The 27,788-nt window shown below is 39.5% G+C and overlaps 1 protein-coding gene across 1 annotated transcript in view; it reads right to left on the reverse strand.

Moving 5' to 3' along the window:
• Nucleotides 1–979: 979 nt before the first annotated feature.
• LOC124555203 (RNA exonuclease 1 homolog) overlaps nt 980–27,788 on the reverse strand; it is a 221,774-nt gene continuing 194,965 nt past the window's right edge. The window contains exons 11-14 of the mRNA XM_047129048.1: nt 16,999–17,305; nt 8,236–8,374; nt 2,883–3,003; nt 980–2,669 (exon numbers count right to left, since the gene is read on the reverse strand). Coding sequence (XP_046985004.1) covers nt 2,581–2,669; nt 2,883–3,003; nt 8,236–8,374; nt 16,999–17,305 — 656 coding nt within the window. The 3' untranslated portion in view covers nt 980–2,580. The remainder of the gene's footprint in view (nt 2,670–2,882; nt 3,004–8,235; nt 8,375–16,998; nt 17,306–27,788) is intronic.

The following is a 27,788-nucleotide window of genomic DNA, read 5'->3' on the forward strand; positions in this document are numbered from 1 at the left end:
TACTGGTTACATGATAGTAAGAATTTCTCAGCCTGGCACAGATATCCATTTGAGATTTGTTTAAGTTATATTAATTACATAGCATGGAAGTGTAAGTCAAGTGTCTACCCAATATGTGGATCCTCAAGTGGTGTTTCAGGTGGATGAAATTAAATATGGAACCAATAAAAGATTCTTTGTTTTAGATGTTTTGGTTAAAACTGGTGAACATTTATGAGTCTGCTCCTACATCTTCAGATTATTAAATGAGTATCTAAATTCCAATAGGCCATATTTCTCTCAAAGATGAGATATGTGTAAGGCAATCCAAACTGCTACCATAAACATGTACATGATTAAAGAGCACAGTATGATACTGGAAGATCAATAATAAAACATTTACAAAACATTTGCATTGTACTAATGTAAGATGAAATTTTCTGACACATTTCACAAGACTGGTCATCTATGAGAAAACTTCGAGTGAAATTGAATGTTTGGACAGTTTTAAAGATTCCTAATAATGAGCTGCATCACTCAGTTACTTATTTGTATGTTCCACAGATTTTAATTGTGATCTCTCGCAATGATGTGAAACAAGTCAATCTTACAATTATGGTACACTTTCTCAGTGAAAAATGTGGTAACACGCTGCCAATATGTTCAATACAGAGAGGGTGGGGGCGTGAAAAAGAATAAACATAGTTAAGGCCATAACAGGGCTATGCCAAATTATATGTGCTTTCTTTATCTAAAAAAAAAAAAAATCTTACCCTGTCAGGCTGAATAATTTTTTCCTTGATTTCACATAGCTTTTCCTGAATGATTTGTGATACGTAACCGGTGAGCTTATTGTTTCATACCTGTGAGGATGTTCACTGACACTGTAAAATAAGCAGTACTTACAGTTTTAGATGCCATTTCCAAAATCTCTCTCTCTCTCTCAAAAGGAAAAGTCTTCACAAAGGTATTGAAATCACAGAATGAAAACTACACAAAAATTTTATGAAAAATTTAATACTGCTTTGAAAAGTAACAAAAAGGCAGTTATGCTTTTGATGATTAAGTGATTCGGATGAATTTTTGATAATTATGAATATGAAAAATGTGGTTTCAGCTATTTGACAGCTGTTATAAGGCAAAATTCCTTACAATCAGTGTTTTATAGTTGAGACAGACATTACCTAGATAGACTTTATGATATGCTTCAGCTCTCAGTTTTTCAGTCTTGTGAACATATACAGATCAGTTTTCTTCAAAGACCATAACTGAAAAGAAATGAAGTTCTTGTGGCCTGTGTCTGCCTGAGAAGTGCTGTTATTATCCTTAAACCTGCTCCCTTCTTACCAAGTGTCACATTCTGTTCCTATCTGGCACTATACGAGTGCACCTTTCAAGATGGCATGTTACGTAATTATTTAGACCTTCTTTCCTAACTCAAAAACATTCTTACATTTGTGGCTCTACATTTCTCTATAGAAAATTATTAATTTGGGAAAATCTGTACAATATCAAAAAGGTATTTTTTTTCTTAACTAGTCTTAAAACCATGGGCACTGCCCATGTTCTCAGTAAATTATAAATAAATGACAATGGAACTAACGCAGTACTTGCAAGTGATAAATAAATCAATCAAAAGTTTCATGTTCACCATATTTCATAATCAATGGGGAAATAACCATATTTCATAATCAATGGGGAAATAAGCAGCAAAAGAAATATAACTAATATAAGGTTTGATGAGATCAGTGTCATACAAAAGGTGTGCATGATGAAGATGTGGATACTCAATCTGTCATGGTCAAAGATGCACTCACCGTTGCAACGAGGAATAAGGAAATAATACTACTCTGTATTAAAAAACATGAATCCTGGGACTAACAGGCAAATATGGCACCTACATTCAAAACAAGTATCTCCAAAAACTAATTCCCAGGTAAGACGGGGAAACTACCAGTTACTTTAAAACACCTGAAGTTGTTTTTTTGCAGTACACTGGAACAAACATAGGCCACATGCGGCATATCACTATGCAGTTAATTCATCAATAATATCAGTAAAGAAAGATACATGTCACTCATACTGATGATATATCATACCATCATCATATGTAGCGACTACCTGTTTATTCAGTACCATACCTGCTGGGAATTTTGTCTATGGCTACAACAAAAGCCAGAATTGAATAATGATATACAGTTAAGATAAAGCCAATAGAGAGTATTCAGCTCCTTGGTAAAACATGTCGACCTGAAACACTGACTGTTAGGAACTCTGGTAACAACGGCCAGATGTGTCTACACGATGTGATTAAATGTCCGTCAAATGAAGTGGGCACATACAGCTTCACAAATCACTGAATGTGGTAAAAGTCCAACTATATCATGGCTATTAGTCTGATGGCAGTTAACTATATGAAGACACTGAGGCATTGAAACACCACAATCAACAACTGCACGATCCATGATATGTTATCAGCTGAAAGTTTGGTGAGACACTAAAAACACAGTCACGGTGAAGTCTTCAAATGGCGTTGCACAGAACCAACCACTTGTGCTGCCATTTTCTAGTGGCTGGAGCCTGACTGTTCTGCAGCCCTAGCTATGTAGATGATGACCCTTCGTGTTTGATCTTCCACAGCATTAGTTCCATACAAGCTTTCGCATCTTCTGCACTGTCATGTCCAGATTCTAAGAGAAACAGCAAACAAATAAAATTAAATAGTTTCTTCATCTAGAAGCACTTAAGACTTATTTTGTTTTTATATATGTGCTTTATTTCAAGACAAAGACTTCAGAGACACCAGTCACAGTGTAACTGAATGGCACAATTAATTCACACTGTCATCTACTACGATGGAGTTTAAAGTAAAATTGTATATCAACTGAATTTTTAACACTTACCACTATTTTGAATATTCTTCGATAAGTATTCATTACAAAGAGTTTTCAAAGCTCTCTTGTATGGAGGGCCTTTCCTATGAGGAAACACAACACTCGTGTCCACTACTGTATCATGAATCAACTGCAACATGAAACCATATTTGTTAAAAGTGTTTCCAAATATATGTGAGCAGTAGTAGTATTTACATGCCATCCATTTTAAAGTAGAGAAATTTCTTTTAAGGTAGAGAAAAAAACTACCATTATCATAACAAATTGGAATATATCTGCTTAGACAGAAGCAAAATAACTATTTAATGAAATTACAAATTTATGTAAGCAACTACATTGTTATTTTGTTAGTGACTGATGTTACAAGCATATTAATCAAGTGCCCCTACCCAACCAGAAGAGAGACATAGCACAAATCATACCTGAAGAGGCTCAAACACTAAGGGAGAATGGGGGGGAGGGGGGAACTGCAACAGCAAGGAGGAGTTTTGAAACAAACAAAAGTTGGCAGGCATGGTTGCTAGATGATGTCTATTAAAATGTTATGCCATTTGCACAAGATTGGCACTAGTAGTGCCACTATGGAGACACAAATCAGGTTTGCTTTAAATAAACACTGAAACGGTCGTGAGTGTTAGCTACCTCGAAGATTGGGCGTGGTGAGGTGATATCATTCAAGAATGTCATTATCAACACTTCACTGAGTTTGAACGAGGTCAAGTAATAGGGCTACGAGAACCTGAATGTTCCTTCTGCAATATTGCAGAAAGACTTAGCAGGAATGTAGCCACTGTACATGGATGTTGGCATGGTGGTCACAGAATGTACAGTTGCAAGAGGACTGGGCTTCAAATGGCTACATGACACTACCAAGAGAGAGAAGACCATCACGTTTGGCGTATAACTCTGGTGCATCATACACCATTTGCAGCAGCAATTTGACCAGCACTTGGCACCACAATGAAATGTTACAACTTGGTTATTTCAAAGACAGCTCCGAGCTAGACACCCTGTAGTGTGCATTCCACTGACCCGAAACCACCACACCATTTGTGACTTCAGTGGTGTCAAGCAAAAGCTCTTTGGAGGGCAGGGTGGAGGTCTGCCGTGTTTTCAGTTGAATGCTGGTTCTGCCTCCGTGCCAGTGATGGTTGTGTGTTGTTTTGAAGGAGGCCAGTTGAGAGCCTCCAACTGTACTGTGTGCTAAACACACTGGACCTACACATGTAGTTATGGCCTGGGGGGTGATTTTGTACCACAGCAGGAGCCCTCTCATGGTTATCCCCCACACACTGACAGTAAATCTGTATATCACGCTGGCGATTCGAGTAGTTGTGCTGCTATTCATGAACAGTATTCCAGGGGGTGTTTTCCAACAGTGTCGACGTGTTGATTTGGCCTGCTCCATCACCAAATCTGTCTCCAATCAAGCACATATGGGACATCATCGGATGGCAACTCCCACGTCATTCACAAACAGCATTAATCATCCCTACATTGATCGACCAAGTACAACAGACATGGAACTCCATCCCACAAACCGACATCTGGCACCTGTATAACACAATGCATGCACATATGCGTGCTTGTTTTCCATTTCACATTTGCAATGGCTTATCTCACATTTAAATAAAGCTGTGATCTTGCAATATTAATCACTTAAATTTGTTACCTAGACAAATGTATTCCCAAAATTTCATTATTCTACATTGATTATTTTTTACTGTTTGATTTTTTCCCATCAGTCTGCAATTTCAAACCAGCAAAAGTAGTCTGATGGTAACAATAATACACATTAATCATAATACACTAAATGAAACTCGAAGTGTAAGATTCATTGAGGTCCAGATTGATAACAAACTCAAATGAACTTAGGGCATAGATAAGTTAATGAATAAGCTCAGTTCAACATGTTTTGTGCTTGGCAGTATCTCCCAATATGTTTATTTGACCAATGTCTTACCTTGTTTTGTACCCTGTCACTGCCAGTTGTTTCATGGAATTATCTTCTGCACAATGCATCTAAAGTAAATATAATATTTATTCTGGAAGAACAAGCAGTTAGAATGCTGTGTAAAGTACAAGGGGAGCAGGGCATAAGTAACTACTATAAATACGTAATCACTTTAACAAATATTAATATATTTGTTTAAAACAACTGTTTTTTTTTTCTTGCAGTGGTTGAAATTGAACTTTATGAATAGACTTCTTGCAGTGGTTGAAATTGATCTTTATGGATAGACATATGCCAGAGAATGAATGGACTCAGGTGGACTGTCGATCTGAAGTGTGGCATTCTTCAATACTTGTTTGGGTTTGGCATTATTGCCGGGAACTGTCTGCAGAAGATTGTGACCATCGGAGAACAGAGAAATCATGCTAGGCTGGTTCGCAGACATCCCCTTGTTGTTTCCAAACAAAATTTGGAGTAAGGGTGTGTTTCATGTGAGAGGATTTGTAAACCATCATAATTCCTATGACTGGATAAAGGTTTCTCCACATGCCACCAATGAGTAAATGCAATATCAGTCCCATGTAAAAGCATGGTGTGGTATGACATCAAATCAACACATCAGTCTGTTCCTTCTTCAAAGAGCAGTTAACACGGACTAGCCATTTGGGAAACCAGGCTTGGCTTTATCCAAGATGGTGCCCTGCCACATTTTGTAATCAGTGTAAGCAAACGGCTGGATGATTATTTTCTGGGGCATTGATCAAGTTGCTGTGGGCCTCATCAACACAGAGTTCTATTCTGACACTTTACAACTTCTTGTGCCAAAGGGCAGAGGAGGAAGTTATCAGACCAGACCGTGTAGTATGCTGGATGATTTGGATGCTTGTATCACGCACGTTGCCAGCAGAGTACCAAAAAAGTTGCTGTTGAAGTTGGTTGAGAACATTCCCAAATGATTGAAGAAACTGGTCAAAAATGCTGGCAACTATGTGGTATTCACCTGTAAAAACAATCTGTACTGTTGTGCTGATCATGATAAAACTTGATTCAGTAAAATAAGAACAATTATTTTGATATATAGTTGCAGTTTCCTGTACACACTCACTTTCTACCCACCCTGATAGGTAATACCACATTCTGAAGAAAATGATCTAGATCATGTTGAGCACTACAGCTCGTTGACATTAATATAATGAAAGCCACCACATACATACATACATACATACATACATTAATCCTGGTTCCATAGATCATGAATACAACATTTTGTAATGATGTGGAACATGTCACTTTAACATAAGTTTTCTTTACACAAAGTAATTATTATTATTATTATTATTATTATTATTATTATTATTATTCATTTACTACTTCATGTCTAAGAATTCATCTATTGAGTAGAAGGAGAGTTGTCATTCAGAAATTCTTTTAATTTGCTTTTAAATGTTGGTAGGCTATTTGTCAGACTTTTAATACTTTGGCAAATGACAAGACTTTTGTGGCAGCATAATTCACCCCTTTCTGTGCCAAAGTGAGGTTTAATCCAGAATAGCGAATATCATCCTTTCTTCTAGTGTTGTAGCTATGCACTTCGCTGTTATTTTTGAATTGGGATGGGTTATTAATGACAAATTTCATAAAGTGAATATATGTATTGTGAAGGTACTGTGAATGTCCCAAGTTCCTTAAATAAATGTCTGCAAGGTGGTCTTAGGTGGGCTCCAGCTATTATTCTGATTACACGCTTTTGTGCAATGAATACTTCCTCTCTTAATGACGAATTGCCCCAAAATATGATGCCATATGAAAGCAGCGAATAAAAATAGGCATAGTAGGCTAATTTACTGATATGTTTATCGCCAAAATTTGCAATAACCCCAATAGCATGAGTAGCTGAACCTAACCATTTCAGCAGATCATCGATGTGTTTCTTCCAATTCAATTTCTCATCAATGCACACACCCATAAATTTTGAGTCTTCTACCTTAGCAACAGACTTCCGTTCATAGTCTATATTTATCAATGGTGTTATGCCATTTACTGTACAGAATTGTATAAACTGTGCTTTCTCAAAATTTAGTGAGAGTCCATGTGCAGAGAACCACTTAATAATTTTCTGAAAGACATTATTTGCAATTTCCTCTGCTGATTCTTGCTTCTTGGGTGTGATTACTATACTTGTATCATCAGCAAAAAGAACTAATTTTGCATCTTCATGAATATAGAGTGGCAAGTCGTTAATATATATTAAGAACAATAAGGGACCCAAGACTGAACCCTGTGGGACACCATTCTTGATACCTCCTCAGTTACAGGACTCTGCTGGTTTTTGTAGACTATCTGTACTTTTACTTTCAACTTTCTGCATTCTTCCAGTTAAGTATGAATTAAACCATTTGTGCACTGCCCCACTCATGCCACAATACTTAAGTTAAGCAGTTAGTTGACTCTGCACCACAAAAACTGTCTGCGAAGAAAGCTTAACATAGCAAAAAACAAAAAAAAATGTTGACTGAGGTAATGTCTAAGGGGTTTACTACGTTTCAGAAAAAATTATGGACCTAAAAAAACCCACTGTATATAATATTTCAACATTTAAGGTTGGTTGCATAGACCTTAATCAAAATGAAAATATAAACTTAAGGCAAACATTTTCTTGATTCAGAATATGAGGAAAATGAAAAGAAAAAGAAGAATCTCACCATTACTGCCTGCACAGGAGACCAACACAGAAAGAAACTGTGGATATGTCACTAATAATTTGATGCACATGAGTACAGCCTGAGTTTTGACAGGCATAATACAAAATATGAGCTAAAACATAATAAAACATAACCAGAAACTGACAAAGTAACTTACTGTGTTCTTTAAGGGAATGGAAGAATGAAAACAACAAACTGCAATAAAGCAGCAAATACTTCAACTACTGTCGTTATTGGTGGCCAAGATCAAGAGGAAACACATTTTTCACCTCCTTCACCATGCCCACTAGCATCGAGAAGGTAATACTCAGTATGGTTCTCCAAATCACTACATGTGAATACTAGAATGATTATAAGCAAGGCCGATAGCACAACGCTGCCCTTTTAATTCTCTAAGTGCAGTAGCAATATTTTGGCTCTAATTTCGCTGACACTATGTCCTTTTCTTTCTATGTTCTCCAAACCTTCCTCCTTTCTATTCTCCGACTTTCAGTTATCTATCATTGTCAATGTGAGGCAAACTGCTTTGAAATTTCCTATGTATTGTTGTTCAAATTTTCATTATCTATGTTTTTCTTAGCACACTCTCAATATTTGAAACAACAAATGTATTAAATATTTAAGAGCTTAATTTATTTTTAGCTATGATGTTACCATTACTCTGGTACACGACAGAGAAAGTGATTTAATATGAAATACACAATACCTTCAGTGCCCTGAAGTCACTGTCCAGACTATGCCCAATTAAAATTGTCTGGGAGTTAATGAAACTCAATAATGCAGACTGTACATCATATATTGAAGTTGTAACATCCCGTAACTGCTCCTCTGTTATACCACTAAAGCTGAAATTAAAAACAAAAAAATGTATAAGAATCCTTTCTCCTCATGTAACAATGGCAATAATAAACAATTTGATTATTCTATCATTCTGTGGAGCTGCCACACAGGTTGCCAACTGAGAGATGTCAGCTCTCCTGCCTGTTGTGTTCTCTTCTTACTGTATTGCTATTGACACATTATCCACTATACATGTTACAGGAAGTGCTCACTGTTTTCACAGTTATCACTTGCATTGCACCTGCCATAGCATCATACCAGAACAACAATTACTACACATGTATCTACCATTGACATGACTTATGAGGCAACACTGCAGTTGTTCCAGATATCTGCTGTAACATGACTCATTCATGTTCTTCATAATCTTTTCCACTTTTTTTTCACAGATAATTTTATTTTGGAACCATAGCTGATTTTTTCCCCTTGAAATAACTCTCCCACAGCTACACAAGTACAATAGTGGAGATATTGCTGCCAGTTGTCTACAGTATTGTTTGGTTGAAAAGATTTTACAGCAGGTGCTGAAACTTGAATGCTTCCACTTGATTTTCCCCCACTGACTGAAAACTAGGGCATATATGAAACAGTGGATAAAAGATGGAATGGATCCCTTTCTTACTTGCCAGTCAAAACATCACTTTTACTGCTCCCAAGTATAACAAAACATCCATTTTTTCTGATGATATAAGAAATTAAACACCTTTCTGACACTGGACACTGAAATGATTATAAATACCATAATAAATTACTCTATATGTAAAATGGTTGGTTGGTTGGTTTGTTTGGGGAAGGAGACCAGACAGCGTGGTCATCGGTCTCATCGGATTAGGGAAGGATTGGGAAGGAAGTCGGCCGTGCCCTTTCAGAGGAACCATCCTGGCATTTGCCTGGAGTGATTTAGGGAAATCACGGAAAACCTAAATCAGGATGGCCGGACGCGGGATGGAACCGTCGTCCTCCCGAATGCGAGTCCAGTGTCTAACCACTGCGCCACCCCGCTCGGTATATATGTAAAATGATTAGAAATATGAAGAAATTACTCTATATGCACCATGTGTACCCAAAGAAATGTTGCAAAATAAAGCTTACTACTTTTTTTCTCAGTTACTAAGAGAATGGCTGACAGAACTTGCACACAGACTTTTCTCCGATCACAGAACTCCAACTTCTGGATAAACGGTGGTCCATCAATTTAAAGTAATACTTACAATCCACAGGATTTTCCACTGCAAATACTGTCTCTAGAAAAAATTATATTCTTAAAATTTACATAACATATGAGGTAATAATGAGTAGTTCGAGACGTCAGTCATAAAGCCATATGCCCATCATGAGCTTCTAATTGGAAAGCCAAAAAATAATTTAATTAATTTATCTCACATGTGTAACATCATGATGTGTGAAAAGGGTAAGACAACATAACAGACACAACACTAAAAAAACTGAAATGCAGAATCTACAACAGATATTTATGAAGGGGGAAAAAAAACTACACTTAAGAACAAACAATCGTTTCACACATGTTACTTGAATACATCTCACAAAAAGTAAAAGTTAAATTAGTGACATACACATGACTCAAATAGATGAGGGGAGTGACATTGACAAAATAAACTGGTATCACACTCAAGAGTCCAAAATAATACCAATTTCTCAGCATATAAATCAGAACAATATCAACATTTTCCAGGGTTGGAATTACCTCATGCTACAAAAGTGTGAAATGTCTTATGGATTAAAAGGCTTTCCTGCTCAACAGTATTGTGTTTACCAAGACTGAATGTTAATAGAAATAGTGGTGTAAGTCAGTTTACTTTAGATTTTGAGTACCACCTTGCATATACAATAGGAATCTACCCTCTTAAATGTGCAACAGTGGCATATGTCATATTGCTGGTGCTTACATGTAGATAGCAACAATAAACAGAGACATACAAGTTTCATTTAGAGACTGAGCAACACTGATATAAAGATCAGAAAGTGAATCCTCTGCCCAAATGTCTATATACTTGGACGAGAATACCAAAGTGATTGATAGCCAAACAGTTGCACACAGAAAAGAGTGATATTGGAAGTTCAGCATTAACATAATTTCACACTTCCTCTTAACATGCAGTGTTGAGCTCACTTAGAAGGATCAAACTAGTTTCATCACTTTTCTGTGCATTTTCATTGCTAGTTTCCACCAGTCCATTGCGTAAAATGAATACGCTGTACGGAGAAATAAAATATGCAATGAAAGTGAATCAGAACAGTTACATATAGAGTCACGACTGCTATCTGCAGCTGATAGTTGTAACCAACACCAGAGATCCCAGAGTCATACGACAATGGTAAACACAACAGAAGTTGTAGCCAAGGGCGTTCTCTAATTGCTTCTTGGTGTGTGTGTGTGTGTGTGTGTGTGTGTGTGTGTGTGTGTGTGTGTGTGGGCGCGCGCGCGCTGATGCAGGCTGTGGCTGAAAGCTATATGCGAGTGTAGTGTCTTTTAATCGTGAATGTCTGCAACTTGACATGTCTTCTTTCCAGTAAATAGCAGTCTACCTTCTTCTACATTGTTGATATTACTACCTGGAGTTTCCAATGTTTGGTACTAGTGTGATTTATAATAATGATAGTAACTATTCCAGTATCAAAAACTCTTCTGCAATATCTGATGCAACCTACAACAAAGGTGAATTGATGTATTTTACTCGTTAACACCAACTGTGGCCAATCCATCAAATTTCAAGAGTTCTTGTGCTTGTTCAGCTACCATGGATGCAGGAGTGCAAAGTAAGAGAGGTTATCAAGACAATTCAATTCTCCAACAATATGAACAGGTAGGATGGCTACAAGCTTGTTAATGTCCCTGCTGTCACAGATTCCAGTCCATGCATGTGTTTATCAGCCAGCATCTCCTGAAGACCCAGGTTCAACAGGTTAAACAAATGACCATAAAGAACTGCCATACAAAACTGACGTATCGCTGCAGGATAATGCTGCTAATTTACTGTTGCCTGACAAATACCTGCCGATGTAGTAAAGGAAACGGCCTTCTGTACGACCTTGTCTACAGTCATGTCCAATGATGTTCCAGAACAGGGACTTCGGTTGATGCATGACAATCATAATAGCATCATATATAGAGAAGACTGTCATCAGAATCCAGCAGTTTCATTACCCTGAAGAGGAACATTGGAAGGATGTATGTCGAATAAAACTGCTGCTCATCTTATAAATCCCTTGTTAACGGGACGACTGTTTCATAATTTTAATTTAGATCATCAGAAACAGACCATGAACAATATTACGCAAAGACCATATGACACACATAGAAAGCATCCAGAAAACCGAATACTTACATTATGCAGTCAGGCCACTTGTACAGTCCAATCCCAAGCCTCTTTTTAAAATTCGGAAAATTATGCAAAAAGCAATAGTTATGGATCGAAAAAAGGCGGGTGTGTGAAACTAGGACTTATGAATGAACAGGATGAGAGGAAAGATTATAAAGCACCACCAGGAATGGGGAGGGACAAAGTATTGAATAAACAGTGCCTCGGCTGAAGCTGCACTGGCATGGAATGCTGCGACTGCCATACACAGACTGGACATCAAAACAAACTCCACAGGAAGTGGCGCATGCACAGAAGCATGAATAACCTCTGTTAACTTTAAGGAACTGGGTGTACGAAAATAAGCATTCTAATAAAAGTAGCAACTGTCCAAGTGAATAACTTATAGACATAAAGATAAAAGCCTGGAACCTGTTGGTAGCCATTCACAAACATAACATTTAGAATTAAATAATCTTGAAAACTGTTACAATTTCCTTAAAACTTCAAAAAAAAAAACCATTTTAAAAAGACGTTTAAAAAGGGCGAATAGCCATAGTAAAGGCACCAAGTAAGAGGAGGTGAGGGGGAGAGAACGAATGAACCAGGCTATTTATTTAAGTAATCAAAGCTGGCCAAATGGCTTTATGCCTTAACTCAGTTTGAGAATGTTGTGTTTAGTTTGAAGGTTTTCTTAATGTATGAAACAGCTTCAACTCTTCCAACATATTAAGAACATTATTCTTGTATTCTGTATGCAAAATTGTGAGACCAGATGTAATGCAAGAAACTGAGTGACCCATTTCAGATACATGTAAACTCAAGGCAGAAGTGGGACCCAAATCAGAAATATGTTCCCTGATCATAACTTCATAGGACCTTCCAGTTTGGCCTATGTACTTAGACTGGCAATCATCACAGGCAATGCTGCAAACACCTGGCGACATGTAGAGCTCCCGTTTCATCCTCTCCCTGTGTTTAAACCACAGCCCATTATTCTTAGGAAAGAAATATGTTGGGAAGATATCTGAAACCCTCCATAGCATGGAATCCTATGATAAGAAACATTCCTAAGCCCCCTGTCCCACACAGGGAATAATGTTGATGAAATATCCTGTTGACCCTGAGTCAGAGCAATCATTTGACTCTTTTCCTTTCTATTTTTTAAAATGTTCTTGTTAATACTGCTAATACTAATGGGTACCAAATAGATTTTGTCCAGAGTATTAACAAGAGCATATTAAAAAAGAAAAAGGAAACAAGCCACATGACTGCACTGACCCAGGGTCAACAGGATATTTTGTCTACATCATTCCTTCTGCAGGAGAATGGCCCTGGGAACATTTATCATAGGATGCTGTACTATGGAAGGGTTTCAGATAGAGTGGGTATACAGTTGGCTACAAAAGATATCGTTCCATCAGATTTCATTCCCAATAATAACAGGCTGTTGTTTAAACATAGGAAGAGTGTGAAACAGTAGTCCCACAAGTCGTCAGGTGTTTACATCATCACCGGTGAAGATTGCCAGTCTAAGTATATAGGCCAAAGTGGAAGATCTTTGCAATTAGGTTTAAAGAACATATTTCTGGTTCGGGTTCCAGTTCTGCCCTGCGTTTGCATTTATTTGAAATTGGTCACTCAATTTCTTGTATTACACCTGCTCTCACAATTTTACATATGAAACGCAGTGATGGCGTTCTTAATGTCTTGGAAGGGTCGGAGATCTTTTGTGCATTAAGCCAACCTGCAAACCAAACAACGAATTCTAAAATGAATTAAAGCATAAAGCTGTTTTGGAAAACTTTGATTACTTATAGAGCCTTGTTCATAATCACCCTCTGTCCCTTTTCTTCTGTTCTTGGGTGCTTTACTAGGGCTATTCCCCCCTTTTTAAAGATTATTTCATTCTAAATGTTATACATGTAAATGACCCTCATCAGGTTCTACGCTTTTATTCTTATGCTTATAAGTTATTCACTTGACAATTGCCATTTTTATTGTATGTTTATTATTGTACGCCTGGTTCCCAACCACTTCCTTAAAGTTATCAGAGCTTATTCATGCTTCCATGCATGCGGTGTTCCCTGTGGGGCCTATGCTTTGATATTCAATCAACCAGTGTATGGCAGTTGCAGTGTTCCATGCCAGGACAGCTTCAGTTGAAGTACTGTTGCTCTATACTTTGTCCCCCCCATTTCTGGTGAATTTTATAGTCTTTTCTCTCATCCCATTTGTTCATAAGTTCCAGTGTCATGCCTGCCCCCCCCCTCCCCTCCCCTCCCCACCCCCCCCCCCCCTCTCTCTCTCTCTCTCTCTCTCTCTCTCTCTCTCTCTCTCTCTCTCTCTCTCTCAAATACATGACTACCACTTTTTGTGAAATTTTCCAAATTTGAAACAGAAGGTTAGGATCAGACTGTAAAAGTGGCCTCATCACATAATGTAAATATTTGGCCTCTATCTTCTTTTTATTCACATTTGCATCTGATGATGTAGTTTAAAATTACAGAAACCAGTCACATCTTTAACAAAGAATTTATAACAACTGCAGCTGTTTTTATTCAACATGCAGAAGTTTGGCTGTGGATGCCCATCCAGTAATTTGTTATGCTGTGTTACAAAATGGCATGACCAAATAAAAAAACAATTGAACTGACACTGGCCTTGCAAGCCTGAGCTGGTATCAAATGTAACAACACGATTTTCCTTCAGCAGCTATCCTGGCAGAATCCAGAACCTGTATGAGAGTGAAATCTGTTCAGTCATTCAGTAACAGTTCATTAGTAGGGCCATCTAGAATGGCTACAGCATGGCCAAATGGATTTTACGTTCAGATTATAAAACATGCTTATACGTAAACTTAATTTCTTTGTTGTACATTGTAAGATCTTGATGTATTTTGAATGACAACTTCATTTCTTTGTTGGCTGTAAATTAACTGTTTCATAATATACAGGGTGTTACAAAAAGGTATGGTCAAACTTTCAGGAAACATTCCTCACACACAAAGAAAGAAAATATGTTACGTGGACATGTGTCCGGAAACACTTACTTTTCATGTTAGAGCTCATTTTACTACTTCTCTTCAAATCACATTAATCATGGAATGGAAACACACAGCAACAGAACGTACCAGCGTGACTTTCAAACACTTTGTTACATTACAGGAAATGTTCAAAATGCCCTCTGTTAGCGAGGATACATGCAGCCACCCTCCAAAAAAATGGCTCTGAGCACTATGGGACTTAACAGCTGTGGTCATCAGTCCCCTAGAACTTAGAACTACTTAAACCTAACTAGCCTAAGGACATCACACACATCCATGCCCGAGGCAGGATTCGAACCTGCGACCGTAGCAGTCGCGCGGTTCCGGACTGCGCGCCTAGAACCGCGAGACCACCGCGGCCGGCAGCCACCCTCCGTCGCATGGAATCCCTGATGCGCTGATGCAGCCCTGGAGAATGGCGTATTGTATCACAGCCATCCACAAAACGAGCACAAAGAGTCTCTACATTTGGTACCGGGGTTGGGTAGACAAGAGCTTTCAAATGCCCCCATAAATGAAAGTCAAGAGGGTTGAGGTCAGGAGAGCGTGGAGGCCATGGAATTGGTCCGCCTCTACCAATCCATCGGTCACTGAATCTGTTGTTGAGAAGCATACGAACACTTCGATTGAAATGTGCAGGAGCTCCATCGTGCATGAACCACATGTTGTGTCGTACTTGTAAAGGCACATCTTCTAGCAGCACAGGTAGAGTATCCCATATGAAATCATGATAACGTGCTCCATTGAGCGTAGGCGGAAGAACATGGGGACCAATCAAGACATCACCAACAATGCTTGCCCAAACATTCACAGAAAATTTGTGTTGATGACGTGATTGCACAATTGCGTGCGGATTCTCATCAGCCCACACATGTTGATTGTGAAAATTTACAATTTGATCATGTTGGAATGAAGCATCATCTGTAAAGAGAACATTTGCACTGAAATGAGGATTGACACATTGCTGGATGAACCATTCCCAGAAATGTACCCGTGGAGACCAATCAGCTGCTGATAGTGCCTGCACACGCTGTACATGGTACGGAAACAACTGGTTCTCCCATAGCACTCTCCATACAGTGACGTGGTCAATGTTACCTTGTACAGCAGCAACTTCTCTGACGCTGACATTAGGGTTATCGTCAACTGCACGAAGAATTGCCTCGTCCATTGCAGGTGTCCTTGTCGTTCTAAGTCTTCTCTTGTTGCAAGTCATAGGCTGGAATGTTCTGTCCTCCCTAAGACGCTGATCAATTGCTTTGAACGTCTTCCTGTTGGGACACCTTTGTTCTGGAAATCTGTCTCGATACAAATGTACCGCGCCACGGCTATTGCCCCGCGCTAATCCATACATCAAATGGGCATCTGCCAACTCCGCATTTGTAAAAATTGCTCTGACTGCAAAACCACGTTCGTGATGAACACTAACCTGTTGATGCTACGTACTGATGTGCTTGATGCTAGTACTGTAGAGCAATGAGTCGCATGTCAACACAAGCACTAAAGTCAACATTACCTTCCTTCAACTGGGTCAACTGGCGGTGAATCGAGGAAGTACAGTACATACTGACGAAACTAAAATGAGCTCTAACATGGAAATTAAGCGTTTCCGGACACATGTCCACATAACATCTTTTCTTTATTTGTGTGTGAGGAATGTTTCCTGAAAGTTTGGCCGTACCTTTTTGTAACACCCTGTAGATGTAATGTCTTTGAAGCAGAAACACTAGATAATGGGCTTGAAACCTGAAATGCAACACACATAAAATAAAATTTTGTGAAACATAGGCAACAAAGTGTGTTTTCTTGTGAAACTATTTACAAGGTTTCACCATGAATCCACAATCAAGCCACATAAAACTGGAGGTTATTCCTGTTACAGTTACTTCAACTGGTATCATCAATTGTGTGTGGTACATATTTAGGCATATAAATTACAATATATGCCACAAGACATCTTGTAACAAAATCATATTTATACACAAAAAGAAACATGAGTACCAAAATGTAAAACATTAAAGTAATGCTGGAAAAACATAGTACATTTTACTTTAGTTGTTATTTGTCAAACATTTTTGATGGAAAGACTATACAATAGGTTGACGACAGCGATTTGCATATATTAAAAATAAGTTTACAAGTTTCACTTAAAAATTGATCAATATCGGAAAGATACGCTACAACATATGTCAAAACTCGTAAACTGTTTTTCAGTATACTAGCAAGTACTAAAAAATGGAAAAAAAGACTAAGATTGATTTACCGTGTATTATAATCAATTATTGGATTTTTTGGTTTCACTAGAGTTTCATAAACAGTTTTGTACTTTCGATCAATGACAGTGACTCTGGTTAATTCCAGTCCCATTGTTGTGTAACACATCTCACAGTCCAGTGCATACACTCCATAGTCACCATCTGCAACCTCTGTTTCCCTTGGTAGAGTCCTCACAAATCCTCGGAGGTTACTTGGATTGAAATTTGATGACACATGGCAATCACTATGATTACATCCTGCTGCACCAATGCCTTCACTGCAACAGAGGTACCTCTCTTGCCACGAGCCATTAACTAGAAAAATAAAAGACAACTGGAACAATTATTGCAATTCTGGCCTTTTCTTTAATTTACTTGCAACTTAAGCCAAAAAAAGCATGAATCAGATACTGTTGTAAAGGACTGAAAATAGATTTACAGTTAAATTACACCACCTGAGAAAAAAAGTGAATCACCCAGGAAGGTTGCAGGAAACGAAATGGAACTTCATACGTTGAGATGTGTGTGTGTGTGTTGTTATTGCAGTGATCACAAAATCGAGCCAAATCTATAAAAGCCTTGGCAGTACGAGGCAAGTTATTGGGATAATTTCGCACCCCTTCTGGCCTGGCTGTACGCACTGAACCAGTTGGGAAGGGTGTATAAAGCCATTGTATCCTCTCCCAAGGAAATCTGTCCCACAACTGTTGTAACTGGTTCCTGGTATCCTGGATACAAGCATTAGCATGAATTTGAAGTTCGAGCTGGTTCTACATTTTCAACTGGGGACAGATCTGGGGATTGTGCTAGCCACAGAAGTACCTCAACATCATGCAGATAGTTTATAAAGGCACATGCCATGGGTGGACATGCACTGACCTGTTGAAAAGTGGCAGTACCATATTGCCACATGACACGTATCACATAAGGATGCCAGTGGCATACCATTGTGCCATAAGAGATCACTACCAACCATTATTACCTGAAGTCATACCAACTGCCTCCCCTCATCAACATGCCAGGAATAACAAACACCACTGTGCCTCTTGAAAACATTGGAAGAATAGTACCTCTCACCAGGTCACAACCATAGTCACCGATGGTGAGAGTCAGAGGTAATGCAGAACTGCGATTGTTCACTGAACACTATGTGACGTCACATCAGCAGTCCAAGCTTCTCAGTCATGGTACCATCCCAAATGCAGTGGTTGTGCTGTGGTGTTAATGGCAGCCTACGCATGGGATCATAATTCCCTATTCCAGCTGTTGCTAGTCTCTGATCAACAATGCAGGATGACTCAGAATGTTGCATGGAGTCCATTGTCTATTATTGTTCTGGCATAGACATGAACGGGTTGTGATGTGGTCGGGGCACAATGCAGTGATCCTCCCTTGTGGCAGTCAGCCATGGTCAATGAGTATTCCTGCCCCAACATTCCCATGCCGTTCACCAGCAGGCCGCTGTCACATTTTTATGACCTGCAAATATGGATACTGCACGATTTGACCTGCAGGCCAAATGGAGACCTAAAATGAGTTCCCTTTCAAACCATGTCAGATGCTAATAACACAGCCTCACACAGCATATCCATGCCCTTCACAGTGATCACTGAACATCTGATGCTGTTGACACCCATTTTACATCCTGCCAGGCCTGGCAACAACACTAACCTCAAGCAGTACTAATGCACTCTAGTGGCTTGTCTACCTGTCACAGACAATTGCAAATCTGATCATTTACATACCCACTGATGGTGTGTACATGTACTAAGTTACATTTCCATCTGACCATGTTTTCTGGGTGCTTCACTTTTTTCATCACATAGTGGGCAAGAAAAATTATGGACAGGCAAAATAGCAAAACAGTTGGACAAAAATTTCATGAAATGTATGAATATAAAAAACAATGTGCAGTGAAAGAAAATTGTGAGTCTATGTGCTGCATTCCTTGTTTGTCTGAATTTTACAGCACAGAGTAGTACAAAAATTTAACAAATTTGACAAACAGTATCCTATTGCCTGTACACCAATCACCACTTAGAGAAGATGAGAGGTAGGAGAACTGGTTCTTAATAACGTGGCATTAATAGGTCAACATGAGACTTCCAATGGTTGCATTAGAAGAGCCTTGAGTTTTATTTTAGTACTCAACTTCATTAAATACATCATGACTAGATACACTGGCCAGTCATTTCAGTAACATTGTTGTCTTATTCACATTTGAAAGTCAAGGTAATCATTTTACAATGGAAATGGCAGGATAGAAGTATTAGCCAATTTATTTCATTGTCACTTTTTAGTATATGCACTTATGCACTATGTGGTATTTTTGCGTGAATTATATTTTCTTTTTGTCTAAAATGAGATAGAGCACCTACAGGATTTTTGTGTCACCAACAGCTGGTTGCTGTCCCTCACTTTCATAACTTATCTTGCCTATGACACATGCCCCTGTACTTCAACAACAACGTCACAATACATAAAGTAAGAACTATTTTGCTGTACTATGACCTATACAAGCCTCCATGACTGCTCTATCTTTGACACACTTTATCTGAGTTTCTGCATTCTCTGCTACCTTGTAAATGACACCACATTCATTGCCTTTGAAGGTGTAAAAGGTAGTTTTATAAATAACGGACCTGTCTCACTTTAGGTTGTATAATTAATGGTGTATATGTTGCTCAGAGAATCAGCCAGAGGAATTTCAGTTCATGATCATATTTTGTCTGTTCCAGTGCTTAATTCTGAATCAAATAGAGCAAATATGTTCAGCAAAAGGATCTCTTAGATACAGAAAAAGAAAATTGTGGAGCAGCCAAGCCTGTTATCCTGCTTACCCCTTCCTGTCTATTGTTGAAAAATTACAGAGCTCATTAAAATAATAACAAAGATTAATTTTAAAAATACTGCTTTTTAGTTGCTAAATGTAATAGGAAACTGACAGTGAGGGGCGGTAGTGGACTCCAGGCATGATTAAAGACAGCCTCCTACTTTACACCAGGTGTCATTAAGTTACACTTTGCAAGGTTCACAGAAGGCCTCACAGCTTACTGACAATAAATAAATATATATTTCAGTGATAAGTGAATAATTATATAACCTACCAGCAACTGTGGAACAGACAAGATCCTGTTTGCTTAAAACACTACAATGGCCAGAAAACTTTGTATGCTGCTACTCCTGTAGGCAGCTGTAACCATCTAAATCCTCTTCAAATATATGTATTTAAGTGGGTAGATCTCACTTATTGATATATTGCACACCAACAATCAAGATCATTTTGTAAAGAAAAGAGGCATGTTCTGCCTGGTTCTTGTGAAATGTGCCCTAAGACATTTAAAGGTGTCTAGTGTGTTAGCTGCTTGCTTCAGATATTTCAAGTGTAGTAACCAAAACATTTTATAAACAAATAATGGGTCCATTTACAGTACTGAATTTTTAAAACTCAGAAGAGTGTCATTTGTAAATTAATCATATCAACTAAAACATAGCAGTGTGTTTGATCTTCTTCGATGTATGAATTCGGTAAAGGTGAATAAGGAATAAAAAATGAAAAATTATACAAAAACAGGAACAGTAAACACAGGTTTATACTGTGAACATTATAATGTTAATAACTACAGTAATATAGCTTCACTTCAGAGTATTAACTGTCATTGTTCTCTTGCTAATAATGGGAAGATAAAATACAACCAACACAGTATCTGAAATATCAATGAGAAAGAATAAGCCATATAAAAATGAGAAAATTTACACAATATCAGTATTCAGGGAGCAGTTTGAGGCTATTGCACCTCTAAAAAGCCAAGTACTCCAAGTCAAATGGCCTAATGAAGTAAAAATAATTTTAAAATACTGAGATGTGTGCATCATGTGGCCCATTAATGACACTTACTTGAAAAACTCTGCATTTGGCTGAAATTGATATTTGATGTTAATGAATTTGAAGACAGCAGAAGCAAATGTCACTGAAGAAACAATATCTTGTACAAGACAATTATGAACAGCAGATTCACAACAGTTGCAAATGAGGTATTATTTGGCCCAAAGTTAATATTTATTTGAAACAATGTACTCTCCTGGAAATTGAAATAAGAACACCGTGAATTCATTGTCCCAGGAAGGGGAAACTTTATTGACACATTCCTGGGGTCAGATACATCACATGATCATACTGACAGAACCACAGGCACATAGGCACAGGCAACAGAGCATGCACAATGTCGGCACTAGTACAGTGTATATCCACCTTTCGCAGCAATGCAGGCTGCTATTCTCCCATGGAGACGATCGTAGAGATGCTGGATGTAGTCCTGTGGAACGGCTTGCCATGCCATTTCCACCTGGCGCCTCAGTTGGACCAGCATTCGTGCTGGACGTGCAGACTGCGTGAGACGACGCTTCATCCAGTCCCCAACATGCTCAATGGGGGACAGATCCGGAGATCTTGCTAGCCAGGGTAGTTGACTTACACCTTCTAGAGCACGTTGGTGGCACGGGATACATGCGGACGTGCATTGTCCTGTTGGAACAGCAAGTTCCCTTGCCGGTCTAGGAATGGTAGAACGATGGGTTCGATGACGGTTTGGATGTACCGTGCACTATTCAGTGTCCCCTCGATGATCACCAGTGGTGTACGGCCAGTGTAGGAGATCGCTCCCCACACCATGATGCCGGGTGTTGGCCCTGTGTGCCTCGGTCGTATGCAGTCCTGATTGTGGCGCTCACCTGCACGGTGCCAAACACGCATACGACCATCATTGGCACCAAGGCAGAAGCGACTCTCATCGCTGAAGATGACAAGTCTCCATTCGTCCCTCCATTCACGCCTGTCGCGACACCACTGGAGGCAGGCTGCACGATGTTGGGGCGTGAGCGGAAGACGGCCTAACGGTGTGCGGGACCGTAGCCCAGCTTCATGGAGACGGTTGTGAATGGTCCTCGCCGATACCCCAGGAGCAACAGTGTCCCTAATTTGCTGGGAAGTGGCGGTGCGGTCCCCTACGGCACTGCGTAGGATCCTACGGTCTTGGCGTGCATCCGTGCGTCGTTGCGGTCCGGTCCCAGGTCGACGGGCACGTGCACCTTCCGCCGACCACTGGCGACAACATCGATGTACTGTGGAGACCTCACGCCCCACGTGTTGAGCAATTCGGCGGTACGTCCACCCGGTCTCCCGCATGCCCACTATACGCCCTCACTCAAAGTTCGTCAACTGCACATACGGTTCACGTCCACGCTGTCACGGCATGCTACCAGTGTTAAAGACTGCGATGGAGCTCCGTATGCCACGGCAAACTGGCTGACACTGACGGCGGCGGTGCACAAATGCTGCGCAGCTAGCGCCATTCGACGGCCAACACCGTGGTTCCTGGTGTGTCCGCTGTGCCGTGCGTGTGATCATTGCTTGTACAGCCCTCTCGCAGTGTCCGGAGCAAGTATGGTGGGTCTGACACACCGGTGTCAATGTGTTCTTTTTTCCATTTCCAGGAGTGTATGTTCACACATGCAGTACTTACAGAGACATATCTCCCAAAATTGAAGTTGTGACAACATTGTAAGTTCTTCCCTTATTTGTCATCAAAGTGTAAATGTGAAGTTTTAATGAAGTGATTAAAACACAGTGGAATGGAACACTACGCACACTTGACAAGGGAAACATGTAGACATGTTAAATCTTTTTCGGTGAATCTGCAGTAGTCCAGTGCCAAAAGCAACAGTCATCACATTAGCAAATGCTGCAACAGTAATACCAACTTTTAACCAGATCTATGACACACATTTGTTAACAAATCTCTGTATCTTCATGAAGAAAGTTGGTTGTAGATAACAGAGTGAATGCGGATGATGAAATATGACTCACGTAATGTGACCTGTGGTTTGTCAGTTTGCAAGTATAATAATCAACAAGATGTATGGCACAGAGATTTTGTACTGACTGCACAAAGATAAAGCTTGTTCACTAATATACCATGTGTGGAAACAGCCATATTTATCGCGTAACAGTGTGTGGACCTATAAACAGACTGCACCACACCAGCTGTTTATTCATTTCTTATTTTCAATATTCTGGCTGCAGTCTAGGTAGAAAGTAAATGTAACAACACAGTTTGTAGCAACTGAAGATGACAACTGGGTTGGCTGTCAAAACATTGTACAGAAAAATGCAATCAACAATTCCTCTAGCCACCCAAAAGCACATCATTACTGTAGCTGCAATTATTCTCATAAAGGTTATTCAGTGTTCAGCCACCAGTACTCTGCAGCAGTATTATTTTTAGGAGTGAAGGTGTGCACTGACTTTGACTGACTTACAGTTCCTTCAGTTGCTGGATATGACAGTTCAGTGCTGTTGGAACTCTTAACATTCACATACTGTTTTGTCTCTGTCATCAGACACACAGTCAGAATTCCTCTCAATTGTGTTCACATGTGTTTCACCTATGTGCCCAGAAACTTTTTTCAATTATGATATCATATAACTTGCATGCAAACAGCATATCCTCCAATCCAATTAATATCAAAAATAAATTGTCTGTCCCTATCTTAGGGGAAGAATTTCATACGGCACACTCAGTGGACATGTCAGAATAGCTACGGGGTGATGCTTACTTTCCATTATCCAATATGTAAATTTCATGTGCCTTTTCACACAGCAACTTAATGTGGTTAACAGGATTAATTGGCTTCCACATACTCATGTTGTTCTATTCACTATCAAACACAGCAACAGACTCACTTGTATGATGTGTACACCTACAATGCAGCAAGGCTAATACACTAACCTACAGATGGGTACTGCACAATGTGTAGTTTATAACTGTATGGCATCGACAGCTATTCATACTGGTACAATGTCAGGTCTTAACCTCATTGCCAGTCGGTTTTAGCCATTCAAGTTAGGGTACTTCTCATGTGGGTTGTACTGTATGCAGCCATGAGCATAATTTAATAAAACTGGTTTTGGTTATCCACAGCTCTATCGGGAATACTTTCAGCGGGTTTATTACTTCTATTTGAGTCTCAGAGCAGTTTACCATTTATATTACGCATTGTGGTGATGTTTCAGGCACAAATTACTTTGGTAGGTGGATGCAAATGGGCATTTTGCTTGTCTGCCTTAGTGAAAGGCTATGTTTTTTTAGTAGCTTGCTTCTGTGTTTTTAACAGATTTGGTAGGGCAAATCCTTCTCTAAAAGACAGGAGGGCTCATTTTTATCTACATTTTCCTATTCTTTCATTCGAATTTTAGTAATAGGCTGGAAAGAGTGTGCATGCTATGTGTGGTCACAGGAGGAGCTCATTGCAGTTCACAAATGGCTGAGGATGCTGTTGGCCAAGGTCTGCTACCTGCAGACTCATGCCTTAGACTGTAGCAGCATCAGAGAAACTGGCGTGTCACATAAGACACATCAAGGGGCACTTCTTTCACCCATGAGCTCTGCTGCCAATGCACATTCCAGTGTATCTGTTGTGGGAAAACATGCTCACTGCAGAGTTAGTGCCAGGTTGTAAAATATTCACTTCACTCTAGGCAGAGGGCAAATGTGGGGACCGCCCATCTGGCCCTCCCCATTTGACCTGAGAGTGAACAAATTGCCACTCCTGCAGCAGGATCCACGCAGTCACATGAGGGAGGGGTTTGCTAGGTATCAGGAGCTCCATTTTAGGCTTGTTATAGAGCTCCTAAGGGAAGTACTGTCCAGGGTTGGAAAGAAGTCCAACATGCACTCAGTATGTCTGCCAGATGGCCTCATTCTAGATTTGGAGGCAGTCCTACCTGCCACTATCGGGAGAGCAAGTACAGTCACGTCTTCAAGTCGAGGCTTACGTAGGTGCCAGTGACGCATGTTGTTTCAGTTCTGAGGTCCAGAACTTTCAATTTACAGTATTGCACCTGGAATTGATCAGAGTCCTTTTGTTTGAGCCAAGTCGAGGGTCTCAACCAGAGGCTACATTGATTCTGTGATGAACTTGGTTGCAGATTTCTGGACCTACGTTATGGGGTGGAGAATTGTAGGATGGCTCTTGATACATCATGGGTGCACTAAAAATACAAAGCAGCTACTAAGGTGGCAGAGTGCTTGCGGAGTGCACATGGGAGTTTTTTAGCCTAAGTAATAGTTCTAGGTTCTCTGATTAGTGGTTGTGAATCAATACGCAGAGCAAAATCAGATCACATGCAAAGTACAGACGCTTCAAATGTCATAATGTTAACAATATAGTGCTGAAGCATTTCTAAGAAAGTCCCCAAATTTACTGCCCTTCAGGAAAGTTGGCACATTGAAATTATACTCAGAACTCAAGAGCTGCACGAAACACGAAGAAGAAAGCCCTGAAATATTTAATGAGGCATGGAACGTATACTGAAAAGGCAGGTTAGGTGCCATAGGGAGCGTGAGTCTTCAATGAAGTCGACAAAAATATTGTTGATCAAGGTTGAAATTGAATCTGACTGCTAAGTTATGTGGGTGCGACAACTCCAGTCTAGGTGAACTTAAGTTAATTTTCTGACGTTTCTACTGGCCACCCGATTCCTCCATAACAGTCGTATAGTCATTCAAAGAAATTCTACAGTCAGTAGTGCAGAAGCATCCCAATCGTGCAATATTAATTGAAGGTGGCTTTAACATAGCAAGTATAGACTGGGACATCTATGGATTCATTGCAGGTTGTTTTGTGAAGTAGTTCTGAACACATTTTTCGAAACTCAAACAGACTTGACCTTACTGACAGTGTCAGTACAGAGAAAGGGATCTGTGATCATCATGTAATCACAGCAATGATGGTCATTTAAATGAATGAAGTTATCCAGAAGTGTACGAAAGTTTTTGTGGTGGAAGAGAGGATTAGCAGTTGTTAGCATCCTACTTGCACAATGAATAGAAAATTGGGAATTTGTGGTAAGGTCTTATGGGACCAAACTGCAGAGGTCACTGGTCCCTAAGCTTACACACTATTTAATCTAACTTAAACTAACTTATGCCTGAGGACAAAAAACACACACACACACACACACACACACACACACACACACACACACACACACACACGCCCAAGGGAGGACTCTAACCACTGACGGGGGCAATGAATAGACATCAATAACTTTCAATATTGTGGATGAAGATGACTTATGGGCAACATTTTAACTGTTCCTAAATCATGCTCTGGAGAAGTATTTGCGGAGTAAGTAGATTGAGGATGTATGTACCAACCATTGTTTAAAAACAAAATTATGTACCGGGTGATCAAAAAATCAAGAGGATAGTACAGACATACAATAATTTGACCATCACACAGACTCCCCTATGGAGAACTTAGAAATAGGCGACCCTGATGTTGATGAAAGAGTTGAAACCAAATGAAAGAGTTGGAACCAAATGAAAGAGTTGGAACCAAATGAAAGAGTTGAAACCAAATAAATCACCAGGTCCAGAGTACTCTTCAACATTTGTCCCTTACTTAGCTGGCATTTACAGCAAATCCCTCACTCAGCAAGAAGTCGCATGCAAATGGCAAAATGTGCAGGCGACTCCTGTTTATAAGAACAGTAAAAAATGGACCCACAAAATTACAGGTATCTGCAAAAGTCTTGAGCGTATGCTAAGTTTGAATATAATAAATTTCCAAAAGACAGAAAGGCTGCTGTCCACAAATTAGTGCTGAGTTAGAAAGCACCACTCATGAGAAATTCAGATTGCTCTTTTTTTTGCATGATAACTTGTGAACCACAGATGGAGGGCAACAGGCAGATTCCATATTCCAAGATTTCTTAAAAGCATTTTACACAGTGCCTCACAACAAATTGTTGACAGAGGGATGATTATACAGAATAGGTTCACAGATACACGAGTGGCTCGCAGACTTCATAAGTAATAGAACCCAGTACGTTGTCCTGAATAGTGTAAGTTCACAAGAGAAAAGGGTATCACCAGGAGTGCTCAGGGGAAGTGTGATAGGACTGCTCTTGTTCTCTATATGCGTAAATGATCAAATGATCTGGCGGATAAAGTGAGCAGCAGTCTACGACGGTTTCTTGATGATACTGTAGTGTACGCAAAAGTGCTGTCATTGTATGACTGTAGGAGGATACAGGATGATTTAAACAGAATTTTTATTTGGTATGCTGAATGGCAGCTTTATCTAAACGTAGAAAAATGTAAATTAGTGCAGATGAGTAGGAAACACCCAGTAATGTTCAAAACAGTATTAGTGGTGTTTGACACAGTGACACTGATTAAATAGTGAGATGTAGTTTTGAAAAGTGATATGAAATGAAAGGAGCATGTTAGGTTGGTAGCAGGGAAGTCAAATGTTTGACTTTGAGGAAACTGTAGCTCACATATAACAGAGACCATACATAGAACACTTGTGTGACTCATTCTTGAGTACTGTTTGAGTGTTTGGGATCCCCATAAGGTTGGATTAAAGGAAGACATTGAAACAATTCAGAGCCATGCTGCTAGATTTGTTACTGGTAGGTTCAGTCAACATGCAAGTATCATGGAACTACCCCATGAAGACAAATGGGAATTAAAAATGAACATGAATGGTCACAACCGCAAGAAACTTCTTTTTTTATGAGCTTACCGGTTTTTGACTGTTTTAGACCATCTTCATACCTACCACCATGATGGTAGATGGTGACAGTGAATCGTGCAAGTGCTACAACTCTCCGAACACTAACTGCCAAACTGTAGTAGTTAGCGTTCAGGGAGTCGTAGTTCTTGTTCCATTCATAACCACTGTCTACCATCATGGTGGTAGATCTGAAGATGGTAATCTCATAAAAAAG

This window comes from Schistocerca americana, chromosome X (genome assembly GCF_021461395.2).
Source record: "Schistocerca americana isolate TAMUIC-IGC-003095 chromosome X, iqSchAmer2.1, whole genome shotgun sequence".
In the NCBI taxonomy this organism is placed as follows: Eukaryota; Metazoa; Arthropoda; class Insecta; order Orthoptera; family Acrididae; genus Schistocerca; species Schistocerca americana.